We start from the raw sequence: 27,460 nt of genomic DNA on the forward strand, positions 1-27,460 counted from the left end.
AACTGACTGGAGAAAGGTGTATGGGATTGGACTACTCTGTAGTTTGTTGGAACTATAAATGTTTCTTCAGCATTAGGGCATCCCTGTTAGTTGCTACATATAGGACAGGTTGTATGGCTGCATGATAGCAGACTGCTCGGAGGGAAGGGACCACCGGAACAGAGGAATATATCCAGAACGATAACTTGTACACCTGTCTTACAGCTAACACAATGAAATGACCCAAGATGTCCCAGAGGGGTTATTCAAATAAAACCTGATGCTGATGCACAGGAGGATCTGAACATCTCGGTGTAGGGGAAAACTGTCACATTTACTGCAAAGGGGCTGGAGATTAGAAATAGGAAAGTTTTGTTTTACAATTGTACAGGGTGCTGGCAAAACAGGAGTATTATGCAGAGTGTAAGCCCCCTTGATTGTGACTCAAGACTAAGGAAGCTGTATACAGAGCACGCAGAACAGTAAAGTACAGGAACAGGCCCTTCAAGCCCATGATCCTGTACCAAACGAATAAACGAATGAGGTCTAATCCCTTCTTCCGGCATACATACACATCCCTCCAGTCTCTGTACGTTTGTGTGCCCATCTCAGAGCCTCTTAAACGTCATCATCATATCTGATTCCACCACCACCCTTGGCAATGAATTCCAGTTAGCCACCACTCTCCCTGCAAAAACCTTACCCCGCACATCCCATTCTCACCTTAAGTGCCAGCCCTCTGGTATTAAACATTTTGACCCTAGGTGAGACTTACCTGCTGCCTACCCTACCAATACCTCTCAAAACTTTATGAACTTCTATCAGGACTCCCCTCAGCCCCCAGCACTCTGAGGAAACAGCCCCAAGTCTGTGGTCCAGGGCAGACCACAGATGTTTCCATCGGCTCAGAAGACTCAAGTGAGGGGACATCCTGTAGTTGGAGGAATTGCTTTTCAGAGAGGCTGATAAATCTCTGTAATTCTCTGCCCTGGTGGGCTGTGGAGGCAGCACCACAGAGTATTTAAAGAGGAAGTAAGCTTTTGAAAGAACTGTCCAGGGGAAATTGGCAGAGAGTAGATGAGGTAGATCAGCCATGATCACCTTGAATGGTGAGACAGGCCCGTGGGGCCGGGCAGTCCACCCAGCACTATTGTGTTTTTGTTTATTTGCGGCACATCGAGGTCAGCAAGCATGGGGCTTGTGGTCTGGAGGTCAAGTATTACAGAAGGGGGGCTCAATGCTGAAGACTGGGCCCTGTCAGTGAGCTGAAAATACATGATCTTGGTGAGAGACAGAATGTAAGGTCAGAAGCTTATCTGAGGTCATAGGAATGTGAAGCCAGTGAGTGGAATAGTGCAGCCTCTCACAGTGACCAGTGGAACAGGGGCATTTTGCCTTCGGTATTCCTTGCCAGAAGGCTGCAGAGCAGAATAAGCAGGTCCTGCAGCCACCCAAAGGACCGAATCAGAGTCACAGAATCACAGATGCAGGCCCTCTGGACCACTGACCACCCACTTACAGCAATCCTAACTCAACCTTGTCTCTTTGAGACCCAGGTACTCATGCCTACTTCTCCATCATCTTTCCCGCATTTCCACTTCCAACTAAACCCAGAGTTCCAAGGCAAATGCACTTCCTACATCACACGCTTGGTTTCAATAGAAAATCGCCAGGTTTTTTGAGACGCTCTTTAAACTGTCACTATCAGAAGGCATGGGCTGGGGGGAGATAAGCCACAATCATATTGGAACGTGGAGCAGGTTTGATTGGTATAACTACTGTACTAAAACAATAATGTGCAGACATACTTCATTTTCTTTTCTCAAACAGAATGCAGCAAAACTAGGTTGAAAGTACAGTGGATTCCAGTTAATTGGGACACATCAGGGCCAGGACATTTTGGCCCAATTAAGGAGCTGTCCAATTAGCCAAAGTTTCATGAAAACAGTATAAAAACAGAAAAACTATTATTTAACTGAGTAACATGTATTTAAATGAAATACGTAACAACTTAGAATACTACCAATGCAGTACTTTAAAAGTGTAATCGATCTTAATAGTTATCAACAGAGGAATTTGTCCAGAGTAGACAACCGTGTTCCTTTGATTGACTGTAAACAAACAAAATTGGTGCACATCTAGTGCAGATAACAAACTGCCTTTATACAATTTGTGATGAATGCATCCTCCAAATCTTCATTTTCATTGTAACTTCCAAGATTATTGTTGATACCTTCAAATTTCTCTGTAGTTCCTAATTTGTTGAAGTAGTGAAATTGTTTCTTTTTACTCTCGGCTGTTTCAACATCTCCAAGTCTAAATGCTTGAAACTGCAGAGAGCAAAAAGTTTGGAACTGTCTTACTGCTTAATTTTCGCTAACTATCAGTGACAAAGAATCACGGATTTTTGAACAGTGCGATGTCTAACAGCCATACAAATGCACACAACTTATGTTAGTTAGAAACTGCTCAGCAAGTCTCGTGTCCCAATTAAGCAGCATAGGGTCCCAAATAAACAAAGGGAACTTTCTCAATAATATTTTGTTCTTTCAGAGTTGTCCCAAATAACTGGCTGCCATGATTAACCGATGGGCCAAATAAACGAAATCTACTGTATTTCCATTAGAGAAGAAAAGTACTAAATACTAAAATGTAGCCTGATAAAGGTTAAGTTAAGACCTGCATGCTTCCCCAATATTGCTGTGAATTGTCATGTCAGTGTAACCAGAAGGTGGTTCAGTCGTGCCCACATAATTAACACTGGGATCCACAGCCAGTAACAAATCCTCATGAACTTAATGGCTATCTTTTTGTCTAAAATGTGAACACAGTGGGTCTTCAACAGACTGCTTTGAGACTGGGAAATTTTTCAGTGAAACTTTGCTTTAAGTTGCTGGTTACTGCATGTTGGAACAATAGGAATGTGCACCGCCTTCAGCAGTTATAGAGGCATACAAGTTACTGATCATTCCACAGTATAACATCAAAGGGACGGACGTGTTAGGGGAAGGAGTAACTGGACAGGCGTCTCACTATAATGTGGTTTTATGTGATGTATTGGCGCTTAGACCTCACCTGGGCATCTTCCAGCTGACTTTCCAAAGCTCTTTTTGCAAATGAGATATCCTGTTCCTGATCGCCAACTTCTCTCAAGGCTGCTTCCAATTGCTTCTTCTCTTGCTGCAAAAGTTGAAGTAATGATCATTTTTGTGTTCATCACTGAACACACTTTAACACAATAAAACTCTGCTTTACTGTCAACGCAGCATCTTGGTACTTGGGAGTGCTAACTATCTCAAATGGACACACATGTCTGAGGCTATTTCGGGAGGAACTCATACCTACATTTCTGCACATCAGTTCCAGGAAAGGAAATGAGAAATACAAGAATATTTTGAGACCCAGTTTGCTAAATAATGAAATGAGATCTACTGGATTCCATATTGACATATCACAAAACAATCTTTCATGAGACTACACCAGTGATGAAATGGAACTATCAGAAAAAAAAAACAAAACTTCAGATGCGTTAAAAGCAAAGTTCAAACAAAGTAAACAATACAATATAGAGGTGATATCTCTACTCCAAAGATTTAATACTTCAAAAGATACACCCTTAAACCCCAACACCCTCAAGGAAGGAATTGCTTTGAACCGAGACTAGAATTCTTCACACTGAAAAGCAATATATAAATACTTCTCTGAAGCTACTTTTGGCTGCTTGTACAGTTAATGATTTTGGAAGCTGGTTTTATACAATGATACCAAATGTATAATTTCTTAAAAATCACTTTTCGGGATGTGAGCATCAGAGGCAAAGCTAGTCTTTATTGATTATCCTTAATTGCACATGAGAAGGTGATGCACTGCAGCCCTTTAGGTGAAGGTCCACCCATACAGCCAAAGAACGATTAGTGAATAATTCAAGCTCAGGATGGTGAAACACTGCTTTATTGTCAACTCAGCATGTCGGTACTTGGGAGAGTTAACTATCTCAATTGGACACACTAGCCTGAGTGTTATGCTAAAATGTGAACTTGTTGGTACTTGTTGGTACACGTTGGTACTTGGGAGTGCTAACTATCTCAATAACTACCTCCTCTCCCCCTTTCTTTCTCCCTAGGCCTCCTATCCCATGATCCTCCCCCTTCTCCAACTCTGTATCCCTTTTGCCAATCAATTTTCCAGCTCTTAGCTTTATCCCTCCCCCTCCTGTCTTCTCCTATCATTTTGGATCTTCTCCTCCCCCTCCACCTCCCACTTTCAAATCTCTTACTCTCTCTTCTTTCAGTTAGTCCTGACGAAGGGTTTCAGCCTGAAACGTCCACTGTACCTCTTCCTATATGTGCTGCCTGGCCTGCTGCATTCCACCAGCATTTTGTGTGTGTTGCTTGAACTTCCAGCATCTGCAGATTTTCTCATGGACACACAAGTCCGAGTGTTATGCTAAAATGTGAACTTGTTGGTACATGTTGGTACTTGGGTACACGGGAACTCAGGAGTGCTAACCAACTCAATTGGACACAGAAGTCTGAGTTTTAAGCTAAAATGTGAACTTCACAAAGAACTACAGCCACGTTAAAATACAACAATACTATAGAAAAAGAGCAGGTAGGAGGAGACTGTAGGGAGACAAGCCGTATCTCTCCAGCTGCATTACCTCGACACGTGCCAGTTTATCCTTCTGTCTGTTCTCTTCTTCCTTCGTGTTATCAATGATTTGACTGAGATCACCAACTTCAGCTTCCAATTTGTCAACTTTCTTTTTCAAGCTTTCTTTTTCATCCATGAGGTTCCTCACTTGATCTTCTACTGCATTCTTCGCTCGCTTGGTCTCAATATTTTCTTGTTCCAGTTTCGTTTTGCTCTGATGGAATAATTTAGTGATAAAAGTTGTAAGCCTTTAACATAACACTAAGATTGCTTGTTCAAAACAAGATTAACACAGTGCCATCAAACACACTAAAATATCATAAAATGGCTCTTCTATTCTTACAGACCAAGCTTGCCTGGCAAGTTGACAGAGTTCTGAAAGAGGTAGCTGAAGAGATTGTGGAGACACTAGTAGTCATCTTTCAAAAATCAGTAAATTCTGGAATGGTTCCAAAGGACTGGAAAATTGCAATGGCACTCCACTCGAAGAAGGTACAGAGGCAAAAGACAGGAAATTATAGGCCAGTTAGCCTGATGTCAGTGGTTGGTAAGACATTGGAATTAATTAAGATGAGAATCCAGGGTAATTGGAGGCATAAGATAAAATAGGCTGAAGTCATCATGGTTTCCTCAAGGGAAAATCTTGCCTGAGAAATTGTTGGAATTCTTTGAGGAAGTAACATGCAGGATAGACAAAGGAGAGTCAGTGAACATTATTTATTATCAGAAGGCCTTTGACAAGGTGCAACACAGGAGGTGGATAAACAAGGTAAGAGCCCATGGTATTACAGGAAAGATACTAACATGAATAGAGTATTAGCTGATTGGCAGGAGACAAAGAAAGGGAATAAAGGGGGCCTTTTCTAGTTGGCATCTGGTGGTCCAGTGGTGTTCCTCAAGTGTTTGTGTGGGACTATTTATTTTCACATTATTTGTCAATGATTTGCATGACAGAATTGATGGCTTTGTGGCCAAGTTTGTGGAAGATACAAAGATAGTTGAAGGGACAGATAATGTTGAGGAAGAAGGGAGGATACAGTTGGACAGATAGATTAGGAGAATGGACAAAGAAATGGCAGATGGAAATATAGTGTAGGGAAGTGTATGATCATATACTTTGATAGAAGAAATAAAAGCCTAGATTATTTTCTAAACTAGAAGAAAATTCAAAAAGCAGAGGTGCAAAGGGACTTGGGAGTCCGTGTGCAGGATTCCCTAAAGGTTAACTTGCAGGTTGAGTCAGAGGTAAGTAAGGCAAATGCAATGTTAGCATTCATTTTGAGAGGATGGGAATACAAGTGCAAGAATGTGATATTGAGGCTTTTTAAGACATGGTCAGACCTCACTTGGAGTATTGTGAGCAGCCTTGGGTCCCTTGTCATAAAAAGATGTGCTGGCATTGGAGAGGGTCCAGAGAAGGTTCACAAGAATGGCTGCAGGAATGAAAGGGTTAATGTATGATGAGATGGCTCTAGTCCTGTACTCACTGGAGTTTAGAAGAATGAGGGAGATCTCACTGAAACATAATGAATATTGAAAGGACTAGATAGAGCAGATGTGGAGAAAATGTTTGCTTTAGTAAGGGATTCTAGAATTAGAGGACACAGCCTCAGAATACAAGGATGTCCCTTTAAATCAGAGATAGGGACTTTTTTTTTCCAGACAGAGGGTGGTGAATCTGTGGAATTCATTGCCACAGATAGCTGTGGAGGCCAAGGCATTGGGTATGTTTAAAATGGAGGTTGATAGATTCTTGATTAGTAAAGGTGTCAAAGGATACAGGGAGAAGGCAGAGAGTGGGGTTGAGAGGGATAATAAATCAGTCATAATGCAATGCCAGAGCAAACTCGATGGGGCAAATGGTCTGATAATTCTGCTCCTATATCTTGGTCTTTATGCTTATGCACCATAAACATTACCCCACGAAGTAACTGTATGCTATCATCATCCATCAATTTCTATCATCAGCAGTTACAACAAATACAGTTCATGAAGGGCAATTCAGCTAGTCGGAATACCTACCTCAGATGCACAGAGATTCGTCAACTGTTAGATTAAATTAAATTAGATTCAACTTTATTGTCATTGTGCCAGGTACAAATACAAAGTCAATGGAAGGCAGTTAGCATCTACCCAGAAATGCAAAGAATAGCATTATTTTCAAAATAATTGCGAATAAAAAGTTAGTGCTATAGCACACAAATATAAAAGTACTGAGATAGTACAATATGGGTGCAACTGTTATCCTACTGTATGCAAAATTTCCCATTTCTATGAATTGGCTAATCTCAGAAAGGAAGATTAACACTCGATTAACACATTGGTCTTGACAGCACAATATAATCACCCCCCCCCCCCCCCCGGTGTCCAGCAATACTTTGGACGCATAGCAACAAACACTGTCTACAAGTTAACAATAACTTCTCATGGAGTGGAGAAAACACGGCTCCAAGATAAACTACAAGAGACGAAAAAGCTGATATTCTCAAAGTATTACACATGTTGATGTTTTGATGGAAAGGCCTTGAGGAACTCCAGACGATGCATAAAAGAAAAACAGCTTTCCATCAGACCACACTCCAGCTCAAATCAGCATGGTCAGGAGAACAAAACCAGTACAGGACAGAAAACAGGACTAACCTCAGCCAACGGCTGATCTGACAGAGCTTGTTAAGGGAACTGCATTCAGTTCCCCACTCTCTCCACTAACCAACTACTCTCCATTACTCCATAGATATCAAAATAAAGCAAATTATTTTCCCCATCCCATCTTAAAAAGTCTCTTCTTATTGACTTGTTTAGCTTAGAAGTGACTGTCTATCAATGTAAAGAAGAAGAGAGATTGAAAATATGGGAAATGCACAAAAAAGATAACAATTAGGAATCTGCCCACCAGCATCCCCAATGTAGTACTGATTCTGAAGCCAGTGAAATGCTCCTGCACACAGGGAAGGCTATGTTGTAATGAGGACATTGGGGCTCTGCAATGGGGTATAGGTGGAGGAAGTGATTGTGTAAAAACCTGGCAGAGTTAAGTGTGTGAGTCACGGACTTCAGTAAAAGGAATCAAAAGTTGCATAATCTAAATGGAGAGAAACTGCAAAAGAGTGAAGGTTACATGATGTGTCACAAAAAATTAGCAGGTAAATACACAAGTAGTTAAGAAGGTAAACTACATGCTGCCTTCAGTGTGAAATGGTTAGAACAGAGGAATGGAGGGTTTTGCTATAATTGCACAGTTGTTTTTTGTAAAGTGAAACACTGATGACATGGCCCTTTTCATTCAAGGAAGCAATCAAGAGAATCGAGAGATTCCCAATTCAAATCATCCAGGTCGTGGGAATGGAGCCAGTCACAGAGCTTGGAGAGAAATCTGAGTTCCTTCAGCATTGTATTTCCTGTATCTGATCATAACAGAGCCCTATCACAGCTGTTGCTGTCACAACACAAGCACATACTCTATGTGGATAGATTGCCGTGACATCAGCGTTTGGCACTTTTATGTGTGGTGTTGATGCAATGGAAGTAACGAAGGAATGGTGAAAAGAAGTAGCTGGCACAAATGAAGACAAAAAATGCAGAAACGCCTCTGGTCAATCAAGATAAAAGCACTTAACACCAGAACAAATGGGATTCACAGCTCCTAAACAATGTAGACAGGTGGACAATAGGAATACACTTGCCTGTAGTAAATGCTGCCATTTAAACAATAAAGGCAAGAGTGGTGTGAATTACCTGTGCTGAAGAATGCCACACATATTTCACTATTTAAATCAGGGCATCTCAATATGAACAAGAAATGCCCGGTGGCAAAATCCAATCTCATTAATTCTACTAATTAATTAGAACAGAGATAACTGAACAGGTGACGTGTTGTGGGTGCAACATGTGGGAGATGGTAGACCCCACTGTGGTGAGCAGTGACCACATCTGCACCAAGTGTCCACTGCTCAAGGAACTTTAAATCAGGGTTGATGAGCTGGAGTCTGTGAAACATCTTGGGAAGGTTACCGAGATAATATTTAATATAAGTCCCTCCTGAAAAATAATTATGAATTGTTGAGCAATTGGGGACGGGATGGTGTGATCACAGGACAGGCAGGTAGGGAACACAGAGACCATCTAACCTTACAGCTGTCCAAGAGTAACAAGGTTCTTGTCCCCTGTACAAGTGATGGTGAGGCACAGCGCATCATGCAAGCGGTGGAGAGAAAAGAAATGCAGTAATTATGGAGGATAGCACAGTCAAGGGAACAGATACCGTGTGGGAGAGGGAACGTCAACACTGCCTGCCTGCTGCCACATTCAAGATGTTTGGGATGAAGAGGAACTTGGGAGGGTTTAGGATCCCATTGCCATGGTGTACATTCTGTTGGTAGGACCAGTAAGGACCTTCCACTGGGAGGTTATGAATAGCTTGGGAGAAAATTGTAAAGTAGAACCACATGGGTGACGATTACATGCAAACAGGCAAAAATTAAAGATCAGAGCGGTAAAAGGTTTGATCTAAACTTGGTGTGGGAGAACTGGGTCTTGAACCATGGCGAGGAGGAGGCTGGGATGATATAGGAGATATGGGTGGGTCATGAAATGCAATTGAAATAGTTATCCCATCTGAGCAGGGCTGGTGAGAGAAGCCCCAGGGCAGGAGAAGGCAGAAGTTGCAACTGTTCGAATATAATAAATAGTGATGGAAACCGAGACCTTATCTCAACAATCACTTTACTGTAATATTTTGTTTGATAAAGTGAGGGGGGGATTACTTCAGAGTGAATACCTTGGCCCTTACCAAGTGGGTCAACCAAAGTTCAGGCTTCCTAACTCAGAGCAAGTTTTGTTTATGTCCACTGTGACATATGACTATGTTGTCATCAGTGATCCCTGGGCCCTGGAAAATCAAAGGTTAAGTACATAGGCTTGAAACTACAGAGGAAAGTAACAATAGATAAATTCCTATTCCTCTCCAAGAGGGAAGAGCTCTGTTTAAAATTGTAGGATAGTACTCTTACTGAGATTAGCCTATCAGTTGCTATTTGCTCTGCCCTTCCATGTCAGACACAGTGCCATACTGAGAAGATTAGAAATAAGCCAACTTTCACAGAACATTCCTGTGTATTTAATAATTCAATAATATTTGAGTAATCTTGTATGTGTGTGTGTATGTGTGTGTATATATATATATATATATATATATATATATCTCAGATTAAGCAATCCTGTTTAAATAATTCATTACAGGTTATATGTATAAATATGTGAATTGCGCATGTCATCACGTTACCACATGATGTGAGTGTGCCTCACTTACAGTAAACTCGAAGTTAGACCCATATTCCTGGACTCTCGTGTCTCCCTTTTGAATTAGTTCAATGTTTTAAGATTACAAAACATAACATTTGCGGCTAGGTATTTTTAAAATGAACCCAAAACGGCTATTGACCTGTGGAAGCATAGTGAGATATCCTAACTAAAAAAAATACAGCAAGGAACAAGTAAAAAAACGCAGTCCAGGAAGTGCATAAACAGTCAAGTTTTTTTTTAAAAGCAGCGCAGCACATGTTCTTCAGAAGGGAGGACAGAATTGAGTTCTCAAAAATAAAGTCAGAAGACAGAAGAATTCACAGGTTCATAAACAGTAAGCACCAGGTGATATTAATCATAAAAAACAAATGGCTGACTACATCAGAAAGATATACACATTTGATTACATAACAGGTAACTGTCTCATGTATACTGAGCTAATTCAAGAATATTTTGAAGGAAATGAAATAGCCAATGAGAAACAACTACCGATTTTGCTGACTGCGTCGGGTTTAAAGGCATACAGTTTGCTTCAAAGTTTAACTGCTCCAACCAAACCAGCAGAAATGAGCATTGCTGATATTGTCAAAGTAATGGAACATTTAGAACTGAAGCCATTGTTGATTGCAGAATGCTTTAGGTTTCATAAGCAGAATCAAAAGGGGAGGTCATTTCAGTGTACGGTGCTGAATGGAAGAGATTGTCTGAGCATTGTCAGTTCAGTAATGGGTTATTGATGCACCAAGAGATTGTTTAGTTTGTGGAATCTTACAAAACAACATTCAAAATGGTTCCTAACTGAAGCACACACTTAAATGTAAAAGAGCAGTTGAAATTATTGTTTCGATTGAAACCGCAGGTAGAGGTGCAATTGAGATGCAGTCAGGAATGAAATTGAGTATGAACAAAATTGCAACATCTAAACAGAAAGAAGCCTGGCCGAACAAATTATGTTACCATTATGGTAGAGGCTCACATACACCAACCAAGTGCAGGTTTAAAGGTGAAAGAGGCAGAAAATGAAACAAAGTAGGGCACATACAAAGAACATGGCAGGCAGACAAAAACAAATGGACTGCTCAGGGAAGAGAAAAAAGCTAAAAAGTCAAGTTGTAGTTTCAAAAAGAGCACTAATCTGCATGCTGTTGATGAAAAATCTGATAATGATGAGAGTGACACAGGAATGACTAGCCTTAAGATTTACAATTTGAAAACTACCAGGAGACAAGCAATATGGCTTACACCAGAAGTGAATGGAAAGTTAATTAAAATGGAATTGGACGCTGGTTTGGCTGTTTCAGTCATTCCACAAAATGAGTTGAGAGTCATTTCAAAGATACTAAACTTAAGCCTGTAGATATCCAACTAAGAATTTATACTGGAGAAAAGATAACTCCTGTGGGAATGACATTAGTAACAGTGAAATACAACAACCCACAAGCCACATTGAGCTTGTATGTGGTAAAAATAGAAGGGCCAGCATTGTGGGGTTGTGATTGGCTGAGACAACTACAACTTGATTGGAGATCAATCCACAATTTGCATGCCTCATCCCCTGCAAAAAAGTCAACTGAAAGTGAATTAAGAAAGGTACTGAATAATGCCACAGATGTCTCCACAATTCTCTGCCTCAGGTTAGAAAGCATATTGGACCAAGGAAGGACCATGCTGCTCAGAGGAAGCGTGAAAGTGACGAAAGCAGTGGTCCAACTACAACAGTTTTTGTATGCAACATATCGGACAAAGCCTCTGACATGCTAACCAGGCAGGTGCTTGAAAAATTTGACTTAGTTTTAAGGTGGAAGAGATTTCAAGGAGCTTCAGGAAAGTTGCAAGCATTTGGCTTTTGTGAGCATAAAGAACCAAAATATACTCAGCGTTCTTTAAAGTTATTGCATGAACTTCAAGTGGGAGTCAAAAAAGCAGCTTGAAAAAGTAGTTGCAAAGACCAAAGCCAAACTGGAGGAATGGAAGGCCAAAAGAAAGGAGTCAGTGGAGATAAGAAAACAGACAATTTTTCAGATGATGTTGTGGATGAGGAAACCAAGAGGAGAGATCAGATCGTAAAGGGAGCAATAGAAGAATTAATAAAAGAATATTCCAGTGAATTAAATGCACCTTCCCAAGATCAAGATACACAAATTAGAAAAAAAAAGTTGGCTACCGCCATCAGAACTACCTCCTCCAGTCTCGTAATCAACTCCTACAACCACCATGGACGGGGGCCCCAGAATATGAGGTTACTTCACAGTCACAAGTCTCACCTGCCAAGTAGAGTGACCCCCTTGTCAGGAAAGATGTTATCCCACAAGAGTAAGAAATCCTCCATAGCGATTAAGTCTTTAGGCCTGAATGGGACAATTTAAAATTCACTGTGCTGTGGGTGTCAGTATACAGTAGTTGTATTATATAGTGTAGTGTGTATATAGTTGATGCATTCTCTTTTCAGTTGTAGTTTATAGCTAAGCAGGGAGGGCTGTTGTGTATTTAATACTTCAAGAATATTTGAGAGTGTGAGTGTGAGAGTGTGAGAGTGAGTGTGAGGGAGTGAGTGTGAGGGAGTGTGAGTGTGAGTGTGTGAGTGTGAGTGTGTGAGAGTGTGTGTGTGAGTGTGAGTGTGTGTGTGTGTGAGTGTGTGAGTGTGAGTGTGAGTGTGTGAGTGTATGTGTGTATGTGTGTTAGTGTTAGAGGTTCCATGGAAAGTATACACAAGCGCCTCGCTTAAAGTAAACAAAGCTAGATCTACATTCCCGGACTCCTGAGTCTTCCTTTTAAAGTAAGTTTAAGTTACAAAACTTAACAATTCCTTGCTAAGATTCCATATTGTATCATTTTCACTGACACAGTTTAGCATCCCTTTCTACAACCAAAACTGTTTCTATCCAAAGCTGTTGCCAAAAAGTAATTTGTTGATCATCCAGCCAACTCCAGCAGAATATTTCAAACTGACGTTGAGCTATGGCAGCTCTCCAAGGTGAGTGCAGGAACAATTCAGATTATAATGTTCCTCAGTACTGATAAAAGAATCTCTGGAATTCCCATTCACCGAAATAATGCTGTTTATTAAACAAAAGGGATAGCAACTGAACTTTGTCTTTAAAACTGATCACAAGGTTCATAGTGGATCAGCATTTCACACATTAAATCAGATTTTGCTGTCAATGTCTAGTATTTTGGTTAAAACTTTTAGCTGACAATGATCAACTCCAGAGCAACACTAACCAGTTATTCCTGCAGGTTGTAATTCACTGACTGTGTTTCTTTTCTAATGCTTTTGATTTCCAACATCTGCAGTCATTGGTTTTTGTTGAAAAGATTCACTATTGACTAGGGACCACTTGCATTCCTGGACTGGATTGTGCAGGATAAAAAACGCATGCAACTTACGACAGCTCCCTGTGAGGCTGCAGCAGTGCCCCACTTAAACCCAACTAAACTTAAACCTGGTACTGGGATATCAACCCTGCTGACTTCTCCAGGGATTAAATATTCTCCCTAATAGTTTGAATGCTTTTCATTGTTTCTTTTCTTAAAGTTTCTAATATCTCTTCAATTTTAACAGTTTTATCAATTTAAAATCATTTTAGTATGTTCTTGGTTTTTTCTGAATGTCAATGTCATTCAAAAAAATTCCAAACAATTTAATCCGTAGTTAATCCAGAGTCTATGGTTTAATGGCAATCAAAATTGTCTCTGCTGTTCTCTGGGCAAGGTCCTTTCCAGCTCCCAACACCCACACGCCTCTTCAACCCTGTGTACTCTACCAAGAGAGGCAGAAAGAGCAGACAAAGAGTGCAGGATTCCCCTATGGCCAATCCCCTCGGTAACTAAGGTACAGTTCTGGGCCCTGTTGGAGGAATGGCCTTTCAGGAGAGCAGCAGCAGGAGCCAAGTCTGTGGAATAAGGACTGGCTCTGATGCACAGCAGAGGGTGGAATCTGCAACATAGAATACCAGGGTGGTACATTGTCTCCTTGGTGCCAAGGTGGATATCTCTGAACTGCCGCAGAACATTCTCATGAGGGAGGGTGCAGAGTTATAGATGGGGAGGGGAGAGAAGGGGAGGGAGGGAACGTTGACTCAGACCATGAGAGGTCTGCGTCGGGCATTTTCATGCCTTACAAGGCGCAGATTGGAAGTCTGTATGGGGCACCACTCCTTGCACAGACACCAGGGCAATGTGTGGTTAAGTGCCTTGTTCAAGGACACAAACACGCTGCCACAGCTGAGGCTCGAACTAGAGACCTTCAGATCACTAAACGAATGTCTTAACCACTTGGCCATGTGCCCAACTCAGATATAGATATAGATACAAAGAGAAAATAGATACAAAGAGGAAAATCCAACAGAGTGAATTATAAGAGTTTGGCAGAATGTTAACAAACAGGATTTTTCAGTTTGAATTTCTGGGTAACATCCTGTGCCATGTGCTAGTGACGGCAATAAAGTTAAAGCAAGACAAGCCATGCATAGTGAATCATAGGAGCCGGGGGTTAGTTGTTGAACAGAACGACCCTGGAATGTAAATACATAGTCTTTGAAAGGAGTGACACGTACATGGGACCGCGAAGGTGGAGTATGGTATGCTTGCGTTCACTGGGTAGGGCATTAAGTACCGGGGTTGCTACGTCATGTAGACTTGGTCGGAATCAGGGTTATTATCATCTCATATATGACTTGATATTAGCTGCTTTGCGATACCAGATTCACTTACACATCAAAACACACAGTTAAATACATCACTGGCAACCCCTGTGATAGAGGTATATTAGATTATGAAGGGCAGATGGTCCCAGAGGTCTAAACTTAACAGTACAAGTTAGAGGTAAGAGGTGAAAGATTTAAAGCAGAGCTGAGGGGTAAATTTTCACACGGAGTGTGGTGGATATGTAGAACAAACTATCAGAGGAAGTGGCTGAGACAGATGCTATATTAAAAGTTGTATGATATTTGGACAAGTGTATGGACAGGAAAGGTGAAGGATATGGGTCATATGCAGGCAGATGGGACTAGCAAAGATTTACAGCATGGACAAGCTGGGCTGAAGGGCCTGTTTTAAATGCTGTATCAATTAGTCTACACCGCAAAGACTTGCCACAGCACTGGGGCTGAGGGAAAATGCTGGAAATTGACTTCTCCAGAACATCTACTGAGAGATCCGTACATCCTCACTTGTAGGACGGGAGTAAATGCTAGAAGCCCATCCCTGTGTACAGCATCCGCTTCATCTGGGAATCTATCCTCTCTGCTGCTCCCAGTGTAGCCTCACCTACATCAGTGAGACTTTGTAGGCTGGGTGATCACTTCGTCACACACCTTTAATCAATTGCATCAAAAGACAGGATCTTCTGGTGCTCACCCATTTCATACGACAGGAGCAAAGTTCAGCTATTCTGCCCATCAAGTCTACTCTGCCGTTCCATCATGGCTGATTTATCATCCCATTTTCCTGCCTTCTCCCTGTAACTTTTGATACCCATACTAATCAAGAACCTATCAACCTCCACTTTAAATATACCTAATGATTTGACCTCCAAATTGTCCGTGGCAATGGATTCCACAGATTCGCTACCCTCTGGCTAAAGAAATTCCTCATCTCATCCTTGTAATCTGAGGCTGTGCCCTCTGGTCCAAAACTCCCCCACTACATGAAACATCCTCGCCACATCCACTCCATTTAAGTCTTTCAATATTCGATAGATTTCAATGAGATTCTCCCTCATTCTTATAAGATCTTGTGAGTACAGGCCAAGCACCAACAAATGCTCCTCATACATTAACCCTTTCATTCCCAGGATCATTTTTGTGAAACTTCTCTGGACCCTCTCCAATGTCAACACATCCTTTCTTAGATAAGGGGCCCAAAATTGTTCACAATACTCCAAACATGATCTGACCATGTCTTACAAAGCCCTAGCATCACATCCTTCACTTTGTATTCTAGTCCTTTCGAAATGAATGCTAACACTGCATTTGCATTTCTTACCCAACTCAACCCAAAAGTTAATCTCTTGCAATTCCTGCATTAGGACTTTCAAATTCCTTTGCAGCTCTGATTTCAGAATTTCACCCTCCCCCCATTTAGAAAATAATCTACATCTTTATTCCTTCTACCAAAGTGCATGACCATACACATCCCTACACTATATTCCATCTGCCATTTATTTTCCCATTCTCCTAATCTGTCTAAATCCTTTAAAAGACTTCCTGTTTCCTCAACACTACCTGCCCCTCCACCTATCTTTGTATTGTCCACAAACTTGGCCAGCTACAAAGCTATCAATTCTGTTATCAAAATCATTAACATAACGTGAAAACAGGCCCCTGCAGAACACCACTAGTCACCAGCAGCTAACCAAAAAAGACCCTCTTTATTGCTATTCTTTGCCTCTTGCCAATCAGCCAATCTTCTACTCATGCTACTATCTTTAATACTCTTATCTTGTTAAGCAGCTTATCTTGTTAACATCAAAGGCATTCTGAAAATCCTAGAAAACAAATGACCCTCCACTGACTCTCCTTTTTCTATCCCGCCTGTTATTTCCTCAAAGAATTCTAACAGATTTGTCTGGCAAGGTTTTCCCTTAAGGGAACCATACTGGCTTCAGCTATTTTATCATGTGCTTCCAAGAACCCCAAAACCTCACCCTTAAGAATGGGCTCCAACATGCTACCAACTACTGATATTAGGCTAACTGGCCTAAAATTTCCTTCTTCGCCCTCCCTTCTTAAAGAGTGAAGTAACATTTGCAATTTTCCAGTGCTCTGGAACCATTCTCGAATTTAATGATTCTTAGGGGGGAAAACCACTAATGCCTCCATAATCTCTTCAGCTACCTCTTTCAGAACTCCAGGGTGTAGTCAATTTGGTCCAAGTGACTTATCTACCTTCAGACCTTTCAGTTTACCAAACAGCTTCTTCTTAGTAATAGCAACTACACTCTCTTCTGCCCCCCTCCCCCGCCGACACACTCAAATTTCTGGCATACTGCTAGTGTCTTCCACAGTGAAGATGGACACAAAATACTTAGTCAGTTCCTCCACCATTTATGTGTCCCCTATTACCATCTCTCCTGCATCATTTTCCAGCAGTTCATTATCCACGCTCACCTCTCTTTCACTTTTTATATATCTAAAAACACTTTTGCTATCCTCTTTTATATTACTGATTACCTTATCTTCATATTTCATCTTTTCTCTCCTTATTTTTTTAGTTGCCTTCTGCTGGTTTTTAAAAGCTTCCCAATCCTCTAGCTTCCCACTAATCTTTGCTATATTATATGCCCTCTCTTTTGCTTTTATACTGTCTTTGACTTCTATTATCACTCGCAGTTGCCTCATCCTCCCTTTAGAATACTTCTTCATCGTTGGGATGTAGCGATCCTGCACCTTCCGAATTGCCCCCAGAAACTCCAGTCACTGGTGTTCTGCCGTCATCCCTGCTATTATCCCTCCAACCAACTTTGGCCAGCTCTTCTCTCATGCCTCTAATTCTCTTTAATCCACTGCAACGCTGATGCATCTGATTTTAGATTTGCTCTCTCAAAAATGCAGAGTGATTTTTTTTCATATTCTGATCACTCCTCTTAAGTGTTCCCTTACCTAAACTCCCTAATCAAATCAGGTTTATTACACAACACCCAATCCAGAATTGTCTTTTCCCTAATAGGCTCAACAACAAGCTGCTCTAAAAACTATCTTGAAAGCATTCTACAAATTCATTCTGTTGGGATCAATCAGCAACTAGATTTTCCCAATCTACTTATGTATTGAAATCCTCTAGAACTATCAGAAATACCCTGGGGGATTTCAATATGCAGGTAGATTGGGAAAATCAGGTTAGTACTGGATCCCAAGAGAAGTGATTTGTAGCATGCTGACAAGATGGCATTTTTGTGCCTTTTCTATCTCCCATTGAATTTGTGCTTGACATGTTCAGAGCCTGGATATCTCACAGAGTCTTCTTACCCTTACAGTTTCTTAACTCTACCCATAAGGATTCTAAATCTTCCGATCCTATGTCACCTCTTTCCAAGGACTTGATTTCATTTTTTACCAGCAGAGCCACCATTCTCCCTCTGCCCACCTGGCTGTTCTTTCAATACAATGTATATCCTTCGATGTTGAGCCCAACTGTGAGCTTTTTTCAGCCACGACTCAGTGATGCCCACAACGTCACACCTGCCAATTTCTAAATGCACTACAGGATCATCTACCTCATTCTGCGTATTGCAGCCATTCAAATATAACACCTTCATTCCTGTATTCATCACCCTTTTCGATTTTAACCCCATCTTACCGGAAGTTAAATTCTTATCCCTTTCTAGACTAACTCTGGGGACTTTCATAACCTCTCCTACACTCTCCTTCCCTTACTCTATCCTCACTTTGAACCTACTATTTAGCTTAAAGACACACTTGAACTCATCACACTGACTGCAATTTGCCTTAACATCTGCCTATCCTTCCTCACAGTCTGACCTATACACTGCCTCTACTTGTATACCAACCAGCACATCCTCAGCTCTATCACTCCAGTTCCCAAATTAGTTTTAACCCCCTGCCATCAAAAAAACTCCACCAAACCTGCCCGCAAGGATATTGGTTCCCCTTGAGCTCAGGTATAACCTGTCATTTTTTTTTAAACAGGTCATAACTTCCCCAGAAAAGATCCTATTGAAGCAGAAATCTGAAACTCTGCCCTCGCACCATTTCCTCAGTCACACATTAATCTGCCGAATCATCCTATTCTAACTCTCACTGGCACATGGCACACGGCACACATAGCAATCCAGAGATTACTACCTTTGTGGTCTTGCACTACAGCTTTATTCCAAACTGCCTATAGTATATTCACGCTTCAGCACCTTATACCTTTGTTACCAATATGTACCACAACTTCTGGATCTAGAATGCTGTGGACCCAATCCAAAACATCCCTGACCCTGCTACCTTGGATGAAACTTATCATCTGGGTGTCTCTTCAAGTCCACAAAATCTCAGAATCTCCTGTGGAATCCCCTATCACTGCTGCACTTCTCTTCTCTCCCCACTTCCCTACTCAGCCACAGAGGCAGAGTCAGTGCCAGAGACATGGCTGCTCTGGCTTTTCTCCAATAGCTCTTTTCCCCCTCCCCTCCACGAACAGTATCCAAAGCAGTATACAGTCATAGTCAAAGAAAACTAAAGCACATAAAGAAGCCCTTCTGCCCATCTAGTCCATGTCAAACCATTAATCTGCTTAGTGCTATTAACCTGCATCTGGACCATAGCCCTTCACACCCATCCCTTCATGTACCTATCCAAATTTCTCTTAAATGTTGAAATCAAACCATCATATACAACTTCTGCTGGCAGCAAATTCCACACTCTTACCACCCTTTGAGTGAAGAAATTCCCCCTCATTTTCCTCTTAAACATTTCAACTTTACCCTTAACCCATAACCTCCAGTTCTACGTCAGTGGAAGGAGCCAGCTTGCATTTACCCTGTCTATGCCCCTTATAATTTTGTATACCTCCATCAAATCTCCCCTCATTCTTCTACACTCTAGGAAACAAAGTCCTAATCAATTCAACTTTTTCCTATAATTCAGGTCCTCAAGTTCTGCCAACTTTCTTGTTAATTTTCTCCGCACTCTTTCAATCTTACTGACATCTTTCCTGTAGATAGGTGACTAAAACTGTACACAATACTCCAAGTTAGGCTGCATCAACATTTTATACAACTTCAACATAACATTCCAAATCCTGTACTCAATACTTTGATTTAAGGAGGCCAATGTGCCAAAAGCTGTCTTTACAATCATATCTACCTGTAATGCCACTTTCAAGGAATTATGGATCTGTATTCCCAGATCCCACTTTTCTTCTGCACTCCTTGGAGCTCCATTTTGAGGGGAACAGCCGCAGTGGTACTCTGCATTGGCTGCCTATACCCCCTCCCTCTTCTGACGGTCACCCAGCTAGCTTTCTCCTACAACTTGGGGGTGAATACCTCCCTGCAGCTCATGCCTATCACCTCTCCACTCTCCCATAAAAGCTTAAGGTCATTCAACTGCAGATTCAGATCTCTAATAGGGTTTGTAAGGAGCTGAAGCTGGATGCACCTAGTGCAGATGGAGTTGTCAGAGAGACAAGTCTCCCCGAGTTCTCACATCTTGCACAAAAAACATCACTGACCCAGGACTCATTCTCACCAAACTATGCACTAATAGACAAAGAAAACAGAAATGGCCTCTTGAGCCGAAGCCTGAAACTAACCACTCTAACACTGTTCCACTCACACAATGGCCGCTCCCACAATGGTCATTCTGCTTAAACACAACTTCTTTTTATTGGCTTTTCACAAGTGTCCAACAGACCACTATGATTAAAGCCCACCAAAAAGTCTCAAAAAGCCACGAGGTCTTTTTAAACCTTGCACATCCTCAGCAACAAACAACTGAGCGCGCTGATTGAAGCCCATCAAGAAAGCAATTGTAACAGACTGCATTTTAATAATATGGTCTGAGGTGTTTGAAATGGGGAGAAAGTTTCACCTGTCAGAGCTGAGCTGGTGCGCGCACACACACTTCCAAAAAAAGACTGGATGGGTAATTCTGCAGATTTTTCCAAAAGGTATAAAAAAAATAGTACTTGCCAGAGATCCTCAAATAGTTGGGCAGCATCTGTGGAGACAGCTAATGGTTTAGGTCACAACTCCGTAACAGAACTAGGCAGTACCGACACAAACAGGAGTGGCTGATTTTCTGAAATTACTTAATTCAATATTTAGTCCTGCGGGCTGCCATAGGTTCCTGATGTAAGTTATCTTACTGGATAGCTGTTTCATCTCCTGCAACTTCATGGGGAAAGACTGGTGAGTGGTGGACAGCCAGACCTGCATTCTTCTCATTCATCTCTCCTGTGTTAAACTCAATCAACGGTGATTCACAGGCATTCATCACCTTTTCCAAGACGGCACCAATAACCTGGAGAATCTTGGCCACACTATCTAACCATTCCCTATGTTCTCAGCAAAGTCCACTTGATGAATATAAAAACCGCTTAATTCCAAAACAAAACAGAAAGTAAGCCTTCAGGTTTGAAATGTTGCCACTTTAAAATGTTCGCTGGGTTCTAGGCAACTGAATCATCCGTTCAGAATCCAAACTGAACTCCTGTCACAACTCTTTTGACAAGTTCAAGCAGCTTTAGAAAAGGGAGAAAGCAGAGCTTTGTTCCTTCAGCCTCATTGTAAACCTGGGCAAAGAACCAAGCCTCTTTCCTGTAGTTTCCCAGTGTTAGTTCAATACATTTATATTCCAGCCAATCAGTATCAGTTAATAGCACATTAGTACATTTCTATATTTGTTAATACTGCCATCTCAGGTTACAAACCATAACAATTTTAAAAACTTGGAAAACTGCTCCATCACCAATCCCTAACTTCTGCCTTTCTTCAGACATTTAACCTGCTCCATTCTCCCCTTGCTAGTGAATGTGTTCACTAATGAACAGGACCAGTTAGATCATGACCGACGCTTCCCCCTCAAATGATACCACAACAGTTAGCTTGCTGCTTCTCAGAGCTTGGCTCTGCTGTACTGCATCTCAGGGTGACCATGTTGCCAAATGGGGTGTACAAAAGTACCGATTTAAAGCAAAATAGGTACTTTTGTACACCTGCTTGGCAACATGCAGAGGGTGTGAAAGGCTGTACCATGACTTCTTTTCCTTCTGTTTCAGCAGAGACTGAAATCAGTGCCTTGTTGTTAATGTTTGTGTTTACAGATCTGTTACATATTCTAACAAGAAAAATCCCAAATATGCTTTTATCTCTTTCACATGAAGAGCAGTAATTCTACTTTTTTAACAAGTGTGCAATATTAATGTCAGCATAATTGAAACCAAACTGGTTTTCTAGGCATGCACAATAACTGGTTTGGCTGGCTGTATAGAATACACAGCCTCCTTTTAAGAAATTGCTCCATCTTATCGTTTCAATCTTGTGTTGCTTTAGTTTAACCAATGATTTACATTTTGTGTCATGTTCATACTGAGGGACCCAATACTTTCAAGCAAAGGAAACAGTGAATAATCGTTTCTCAATTGTCACTACCATCCAGAAATGAGTTCTGCGCAGCTGTAAACTGTAATGCAAAATAAAACTCTGGGAAAGGTGGAAATCTGAAACATGAACCTTAAGTCGATTGGTACAAGATAAAAATTAGAGATAACTGACGAGAAGAGGTGTTAGTAGGAGGCAGAGATTACTTGAAATTACAGAACTTGGCGTTGAGTGCTCTCACACACTCAGACAGAAGACGAGGACCTGCACCAGGTGTTTACACTGAGATTTATAGGGGCAGGGGTGGGGAAGAGGACATAAACCCCAAACTAGGATTTATTTATTTACTGGTTGAGGTACAGCGCAGAATCGGCCCTTCGAGCAGTGCCACCCAGCAATCCCCAATTTAACCCGAGACTAATCATGAGACAATTTTCAATGACCAATTAACCTACCAACCACTGGGTCTTTGGACTGAGAGAGGAAACCGCAGCTCCCAAAGGAAACTCACGCAGTCACGGGGAGACAGCGGCGGGAATCGAACCCGGGTCGCCTACACTGTAAGGTGTTGTGCTAACCACCATGCTACTGTGCTGCCCCAAGGTTTGGGATCAAGATTGTCAGAACTTAAAGTCACACTTGGAGACAGCGGAATTGCTCTGAAAAGCTATCATTCAAATCAGCATTTGCTATTCCCACTGTGACCTCCTCTTGGAATTATGAATGTGTAAACTAAATTGGGAGAATTGGGAATATGTTCGGGACCCTGGTATGTACGTTTGGGAAGGGGAATGGTGAACTGGCAGGTGTTGTGACTCCATGGGAGATTACTGGTGTACAGGGAAAGGAGAATGGTGGGTGTGAAAAGTGAATCAGAAAGAAACAGGGAGAAAATTGAGGTAGCATCCTGTCTGAGGATACCTGGGGAAGCCACCATGGCTTCTCCTGTATTCCATCCTATCACAGACATCACCCTTACACTTCTCCTCCCCAATTCCTCTGCTCTGATCCTCAAAACTTGTTTTAACTACAAATTTTCTCAGTTTCAACATAAAGTGGTTGACCTGAAAGAGTTTCATGCTTCTCTGGAAAGAGAAACTGATTTCATGTTTCATGCCAAAGATTAATCTGATGAACGGTCATCAACATAAAACATTTACTGTTTCACTTTCCCTGGATGCTGCCTGACTAACTGAGTGTTTGCAGCAAATGTTCTTTTGGTTTCATATTAGACCTGAAAGGTTAACCTACACTCTTTCTCCACAAACTATATCTGAAGTGCTGAGTGTTTTCAACATTTGCTCTAGGTAGTGAGCAAGAAAACCTACTGATATTTCAACAAAAAATAACCTGATAGCATGTGCTACTACTACTTGCCTCTGACACCTACACAGAACTTACCCTTCCCAGTACATCAGACCACAGGGTCTGACTGGGCTAAAGTACAGTTGCTCTTGGCGAAGTAAGAACAGTAGAACTATCTCACCAGGGGACCTATACACTGCCATTTTATCAGTCATGACTGAGCAAGTCTCTGTTCAACCACACTGGCTGATAATACAGCTTCCTGCTCACCTGCTGGAGAGGGAGGGTGTATTTAAACTGCTCCACCAATACAGACATGAGCAGCTAACAATGGTTAGTCTGGTTTCTTCTCTCATTACAAATGGGGCAGTGTTCGCGAACATCTGGTTAATGCCAACCACCATTTCCAACCAATGCAGCTCTGAAATTCCAGATACATTGACTTCAGTGAAGAATACTTGGCCCATTTAAAGCATTGCATAACAAGTAGCCTAAAACTTCAGCAAAATGACATGAAATGTTGAGGAAATCTGTGACAGGAACTTTCTCCTTGTAAAATAACGGTGAACTTTCCAAACATTTTGACATCAAGGTCAATCAGAATTTTCTCATGAGCAACATAACCTTAGGGTGTTTGTACATTTACAACCTGCAGGATTATTTATCAGAGGCTGTCTGCTCTCAATATTTCTGCAGCAAACCTTTCATGTACAACTGTCAACTCAGTGAAAGACGCTCCTTGGTCGGCCCGAAACTTGATGATCTACCAGCACATGGAGATGTCTGTGGGAGAATGCTGCCGACTGGCACATTCTCGGCTGCAGGAGTACGTGCTGAGGGACGCACTGAAACTTGGTGCAGCCACCGCAAGGGCCCGGTGGGGAAGGACCACAGTATAGGTTTCTCCACCCATGGGAGTGGGAGGGGTCAGGGGGCGGGGAGTATACCCCTCAACAATGATATGGTAAGCTGAACTACTGGAGTGCCACGTGGGTGGCTATAAATACGGATATGTACTGAGTATAATGGAAGCGTATGTAAAGGATGAAAAGTTATTGAATGGTTTATTGTATATATTTATTTTTGAATAAAGTATATTTTGAAATTAAAAAAACTGTGAAGGGTTGCTTCTATGCAAAGGTGAGCAGAATTGTGGAGGATGCAAAATGCCAGCTATACTTCCACACTGAAACAGTGGGCATTTGCAGAGATTGCACCTATTGCTTACCACCTAACATTTCAAAAATAATGACATAATGCACTTAGAGAATGCAGTACTGTGCAAAAGTCATCAGCACACAGATATAGGTCTTTCCAGTTACCAAATAACACTTAATACTAATGAGTACTCTTATTTCTGTTTCCCAATCACCCTCCTATATTAACCCTGTAAAAAACATTCTAGGTACCAGGTATTTCCATACTCCCTCTCAAAGACACCTCTTTGACTGCGCTGACCTGTGCAGCTGGGGATAATGAGTGGTCGCCAAGCTGAGCAGATAGGATCTATTCGGATCCTAATGACACCATGGAAAAATGTCATGTCTTTAACTTCAGTTCTGAAATTTCCTGTGTTTTGCTAGGAATGATGTGTCATCACTTTTTCCATTTCAGTAATAAAAATATTTATAACTTAACGAGCTGATAAAATATTTATTGACTAATTCAGAACACATTTATTTTGAGAAACAATGTTCCCAGACCTGATGATAGAGAGTTGGAAAGTTTTACCAAAGAACGAATTGATTTTTGAAGAATAGTGGTTTCAGAGCAGGAGTATCAGATGGACAATCTCAAATACACCCTACAACTGACAAATTTCAGTTACTGAGGTGAAAATCTAAAATCTGGTAAGAAAAACACTGCCAGATTCCTTCCATTTATTATGCAATGGATCCAAGAAGCTATCAAAAAGTCAAGTGGGTTTTTTTTTTGCAAAAATAAAGGAAAAGTCAAGGCATTCTGTGCTGATTGACCATAGGAACACACAAACTCTGTACTTCTGCCCAATTGTGGGAACTACACTGTTTGATGGATGGACACATCCACACATGGGACAAAATCTTACAAGTTAAAATCAGTTAAAAGTTCATTAAAACATCACTCTTGCTCCCGGAGTTTCAGGATACAAGAGAAAGTGCATGTTAAAGGGGAGATCTATCTATCATAGGTGGAGAGGGTGCAGACAATTGTTCTGCAGGTGAATCTGGGCAACATGGAACACTGGCTCCTAAACTATGGAAGAGATCTTGGAGGAAGAGCTGGGAAGGAAGAGGGGCAATCTAGTACTCACCAAGATTGGGAAACTCACGAGTAACAAACACAGACAGCAACTAGAGTATATAGTTCAAACTTTGTCAAACATGGGAAAACGGTTCAAAAGGATCCCAGGACAATTGGTTCAAAAGAAGCATATGGGATACTGGCCTTCACTAAAGACTAACGTCTGCCAAAAAAATCTTCTACTCCCAGCTTAGAGAAGACAAACGTAAAAGAGGCAGACAACAGAAGAGATTTAAAGACGTCTTAAAAGCCAACATGAAGAAATGCAACATCGACATCAACAATTGGGAAACCAATGCCAAGGACAGGAAACTCTGGCAAGCCATCATCCGAGAAGGAACAGCAACTTTCGAAGCCAACAGATGCGCAGAATTAGAAGAAAAGAGAAGAAAATGGAAAGAGAGGCAGCAACAACCAAAGCCCGATCTGCCATCTGGAATTACCTGTCCTGAATGCGTAAGAACTTTCAAAGCCAAGATTGGACTCATAAGCCACTTGAGAGTGCATAAGCAGATCAACAGAACGAAGACCATCATCCTCGACCTCGAGGGATAGCCACGATGACAACTTGGGGCATTGAGTACAACAACAGGAAGGTTAATCGCCAACCTTACAAAACATTGGTCAGACCTCAGCCAGTGTACTGTGTCACACTATAGGAAGAAAGTGAAAGTGCTGGAAAGGCTGTAGAGTGGTGGTGCCTCAAGGAGAGACTAGAGAAGCTGGGTCTGATTTCCATTGAGCGGGAAGGGTAACAAGGGGCATGACTGAGATGTATAAAATTATAAAGGATAAAGAAAGGCTAGACTACAGGGAATTTTTCCCCTTATCAGAGGTGAAGATGCGGTGTGACAGTTTTAGGAAAAGGGGGAAGTGATTTAGAGAAGGTCTGAGGGGATCTTTTCACCCAGAGGGTGAACACACAGCCAGAGAGAGTGCTGAAAGACCAGCAGCAGAACTGATTGGATGAGCAGTGGGCAGAGAGGACTATGGGCTAAGTGCTGGAGGATAGGGTCATTATGAATAGGTGTCAGTGGTTAGTGTGAACATGGGGGCCAAATGTACTGCACAACTTTATGACTCTATGAGGTGGCCTTGAAGTTGCAGGAATCCAGAGGTCTTGCATTTAATAGAACATAGAACATAGAATAGTACAGCACAGTACAGGCCCTTCGGCCCACAATGTTGTGCCGACCCTCAAACCCTGCCTCCCATATAACCCCCACCTTAAACTCCTCCATATACCTGTCTAGTAGTCTCTTAAATTTCACTAGTGTATCTGCCTCCACCACTGACTCAGGCAGTGTATTCCACGCACCAACCACTCTCTGAGTGAAAAACCTTCCTCTAATATCCCCCTTGAACTTCCCACCCCTTACCTTAAAGCCATGTCCTCTTGTATTGAGCAGTGGTGCCCTGAGGAAGAGGCGCTGGCTATCCACTCTATCTATTCCTCTTATATCTTGTACACCTCTATTATGTCTCCTCTCATCATCCTTCTCTCCAAAGAGTAAAGCCCTAGCTCCCTTAATCTCTGATCATAATCCATACTCTCTAAACCAGGCAGCATCCTGGTAAATCTCCTCTGTACCCTTTCCAATGCTTCCACATCCTTCCTATAGTGAGGCGACCAGAACTGGACACAGTACTCCAAGTGTGGCCCAACCAGAGTTTTATAGAGCTGCATCATTACCTCACGACTCTTAAACTCTATCCTTCGACTTATGAAAGCTAACACCCCATAAGCTTTCTTAATTACCCTATCTACCTGTGAGGTTTGAAGACCTCATATGGTCAAATTCGATGAATACTTCTTCAAATGTCCAATCCTATGACCGTTTGAATATTCCTAGACAATGCGCATCATGTTCATCAGCAATTTCTATCAAT

General features: G+C 41.6%; 1 protein-coding gene across 6 annotated transcripts in view; it reads right to left on the reverse strand.

Annotated features, from left to right (window-relative positions):
- cgnl1 (cingulin-like 1) overlaps positions 1 to 27,460 on the reverse strand; it is a 226,906-nt gene that overhangs the window by 99,556 nt on the left and 99,890 nt on the right. For all 6 annotated transcript variants that reach the window (XM_072278440.1, XM_072278437.1, XM_072278439.1 and 3 more), the window contains exons 9-10: positions 4,640 to 4,846; positions 3,055 to 3,159 (exon numbers count right to left, since the gene is read on the reverse strand). In XM_072278440.1, the coding sequence (XP_072134541.1) occupies positions 3,055 to 3,159; positions 4,640 to 4,846 (312 nt within the window). The remainder of the gene's footprint in view (positions 1 to 3,054; positions 3,160 to 4,639; positions 4,847 to 27,460) is intronic.

Source organism: Mobula birostris, chromosome 14 (assembly GCF_030028105.1).
Source record: "Mobula birostris isolate sMobBir1 chromosome 14, sMobBir1.hap1, whole genome shotgun sequence".
In the NCBI taxonomy this organism is placed as follows: Eukaryota; Metazoa; Chordata; class Chondrichthyes; order Myliobatiformes; family Myliobatidae; genus Mobula; species Mobula birostris.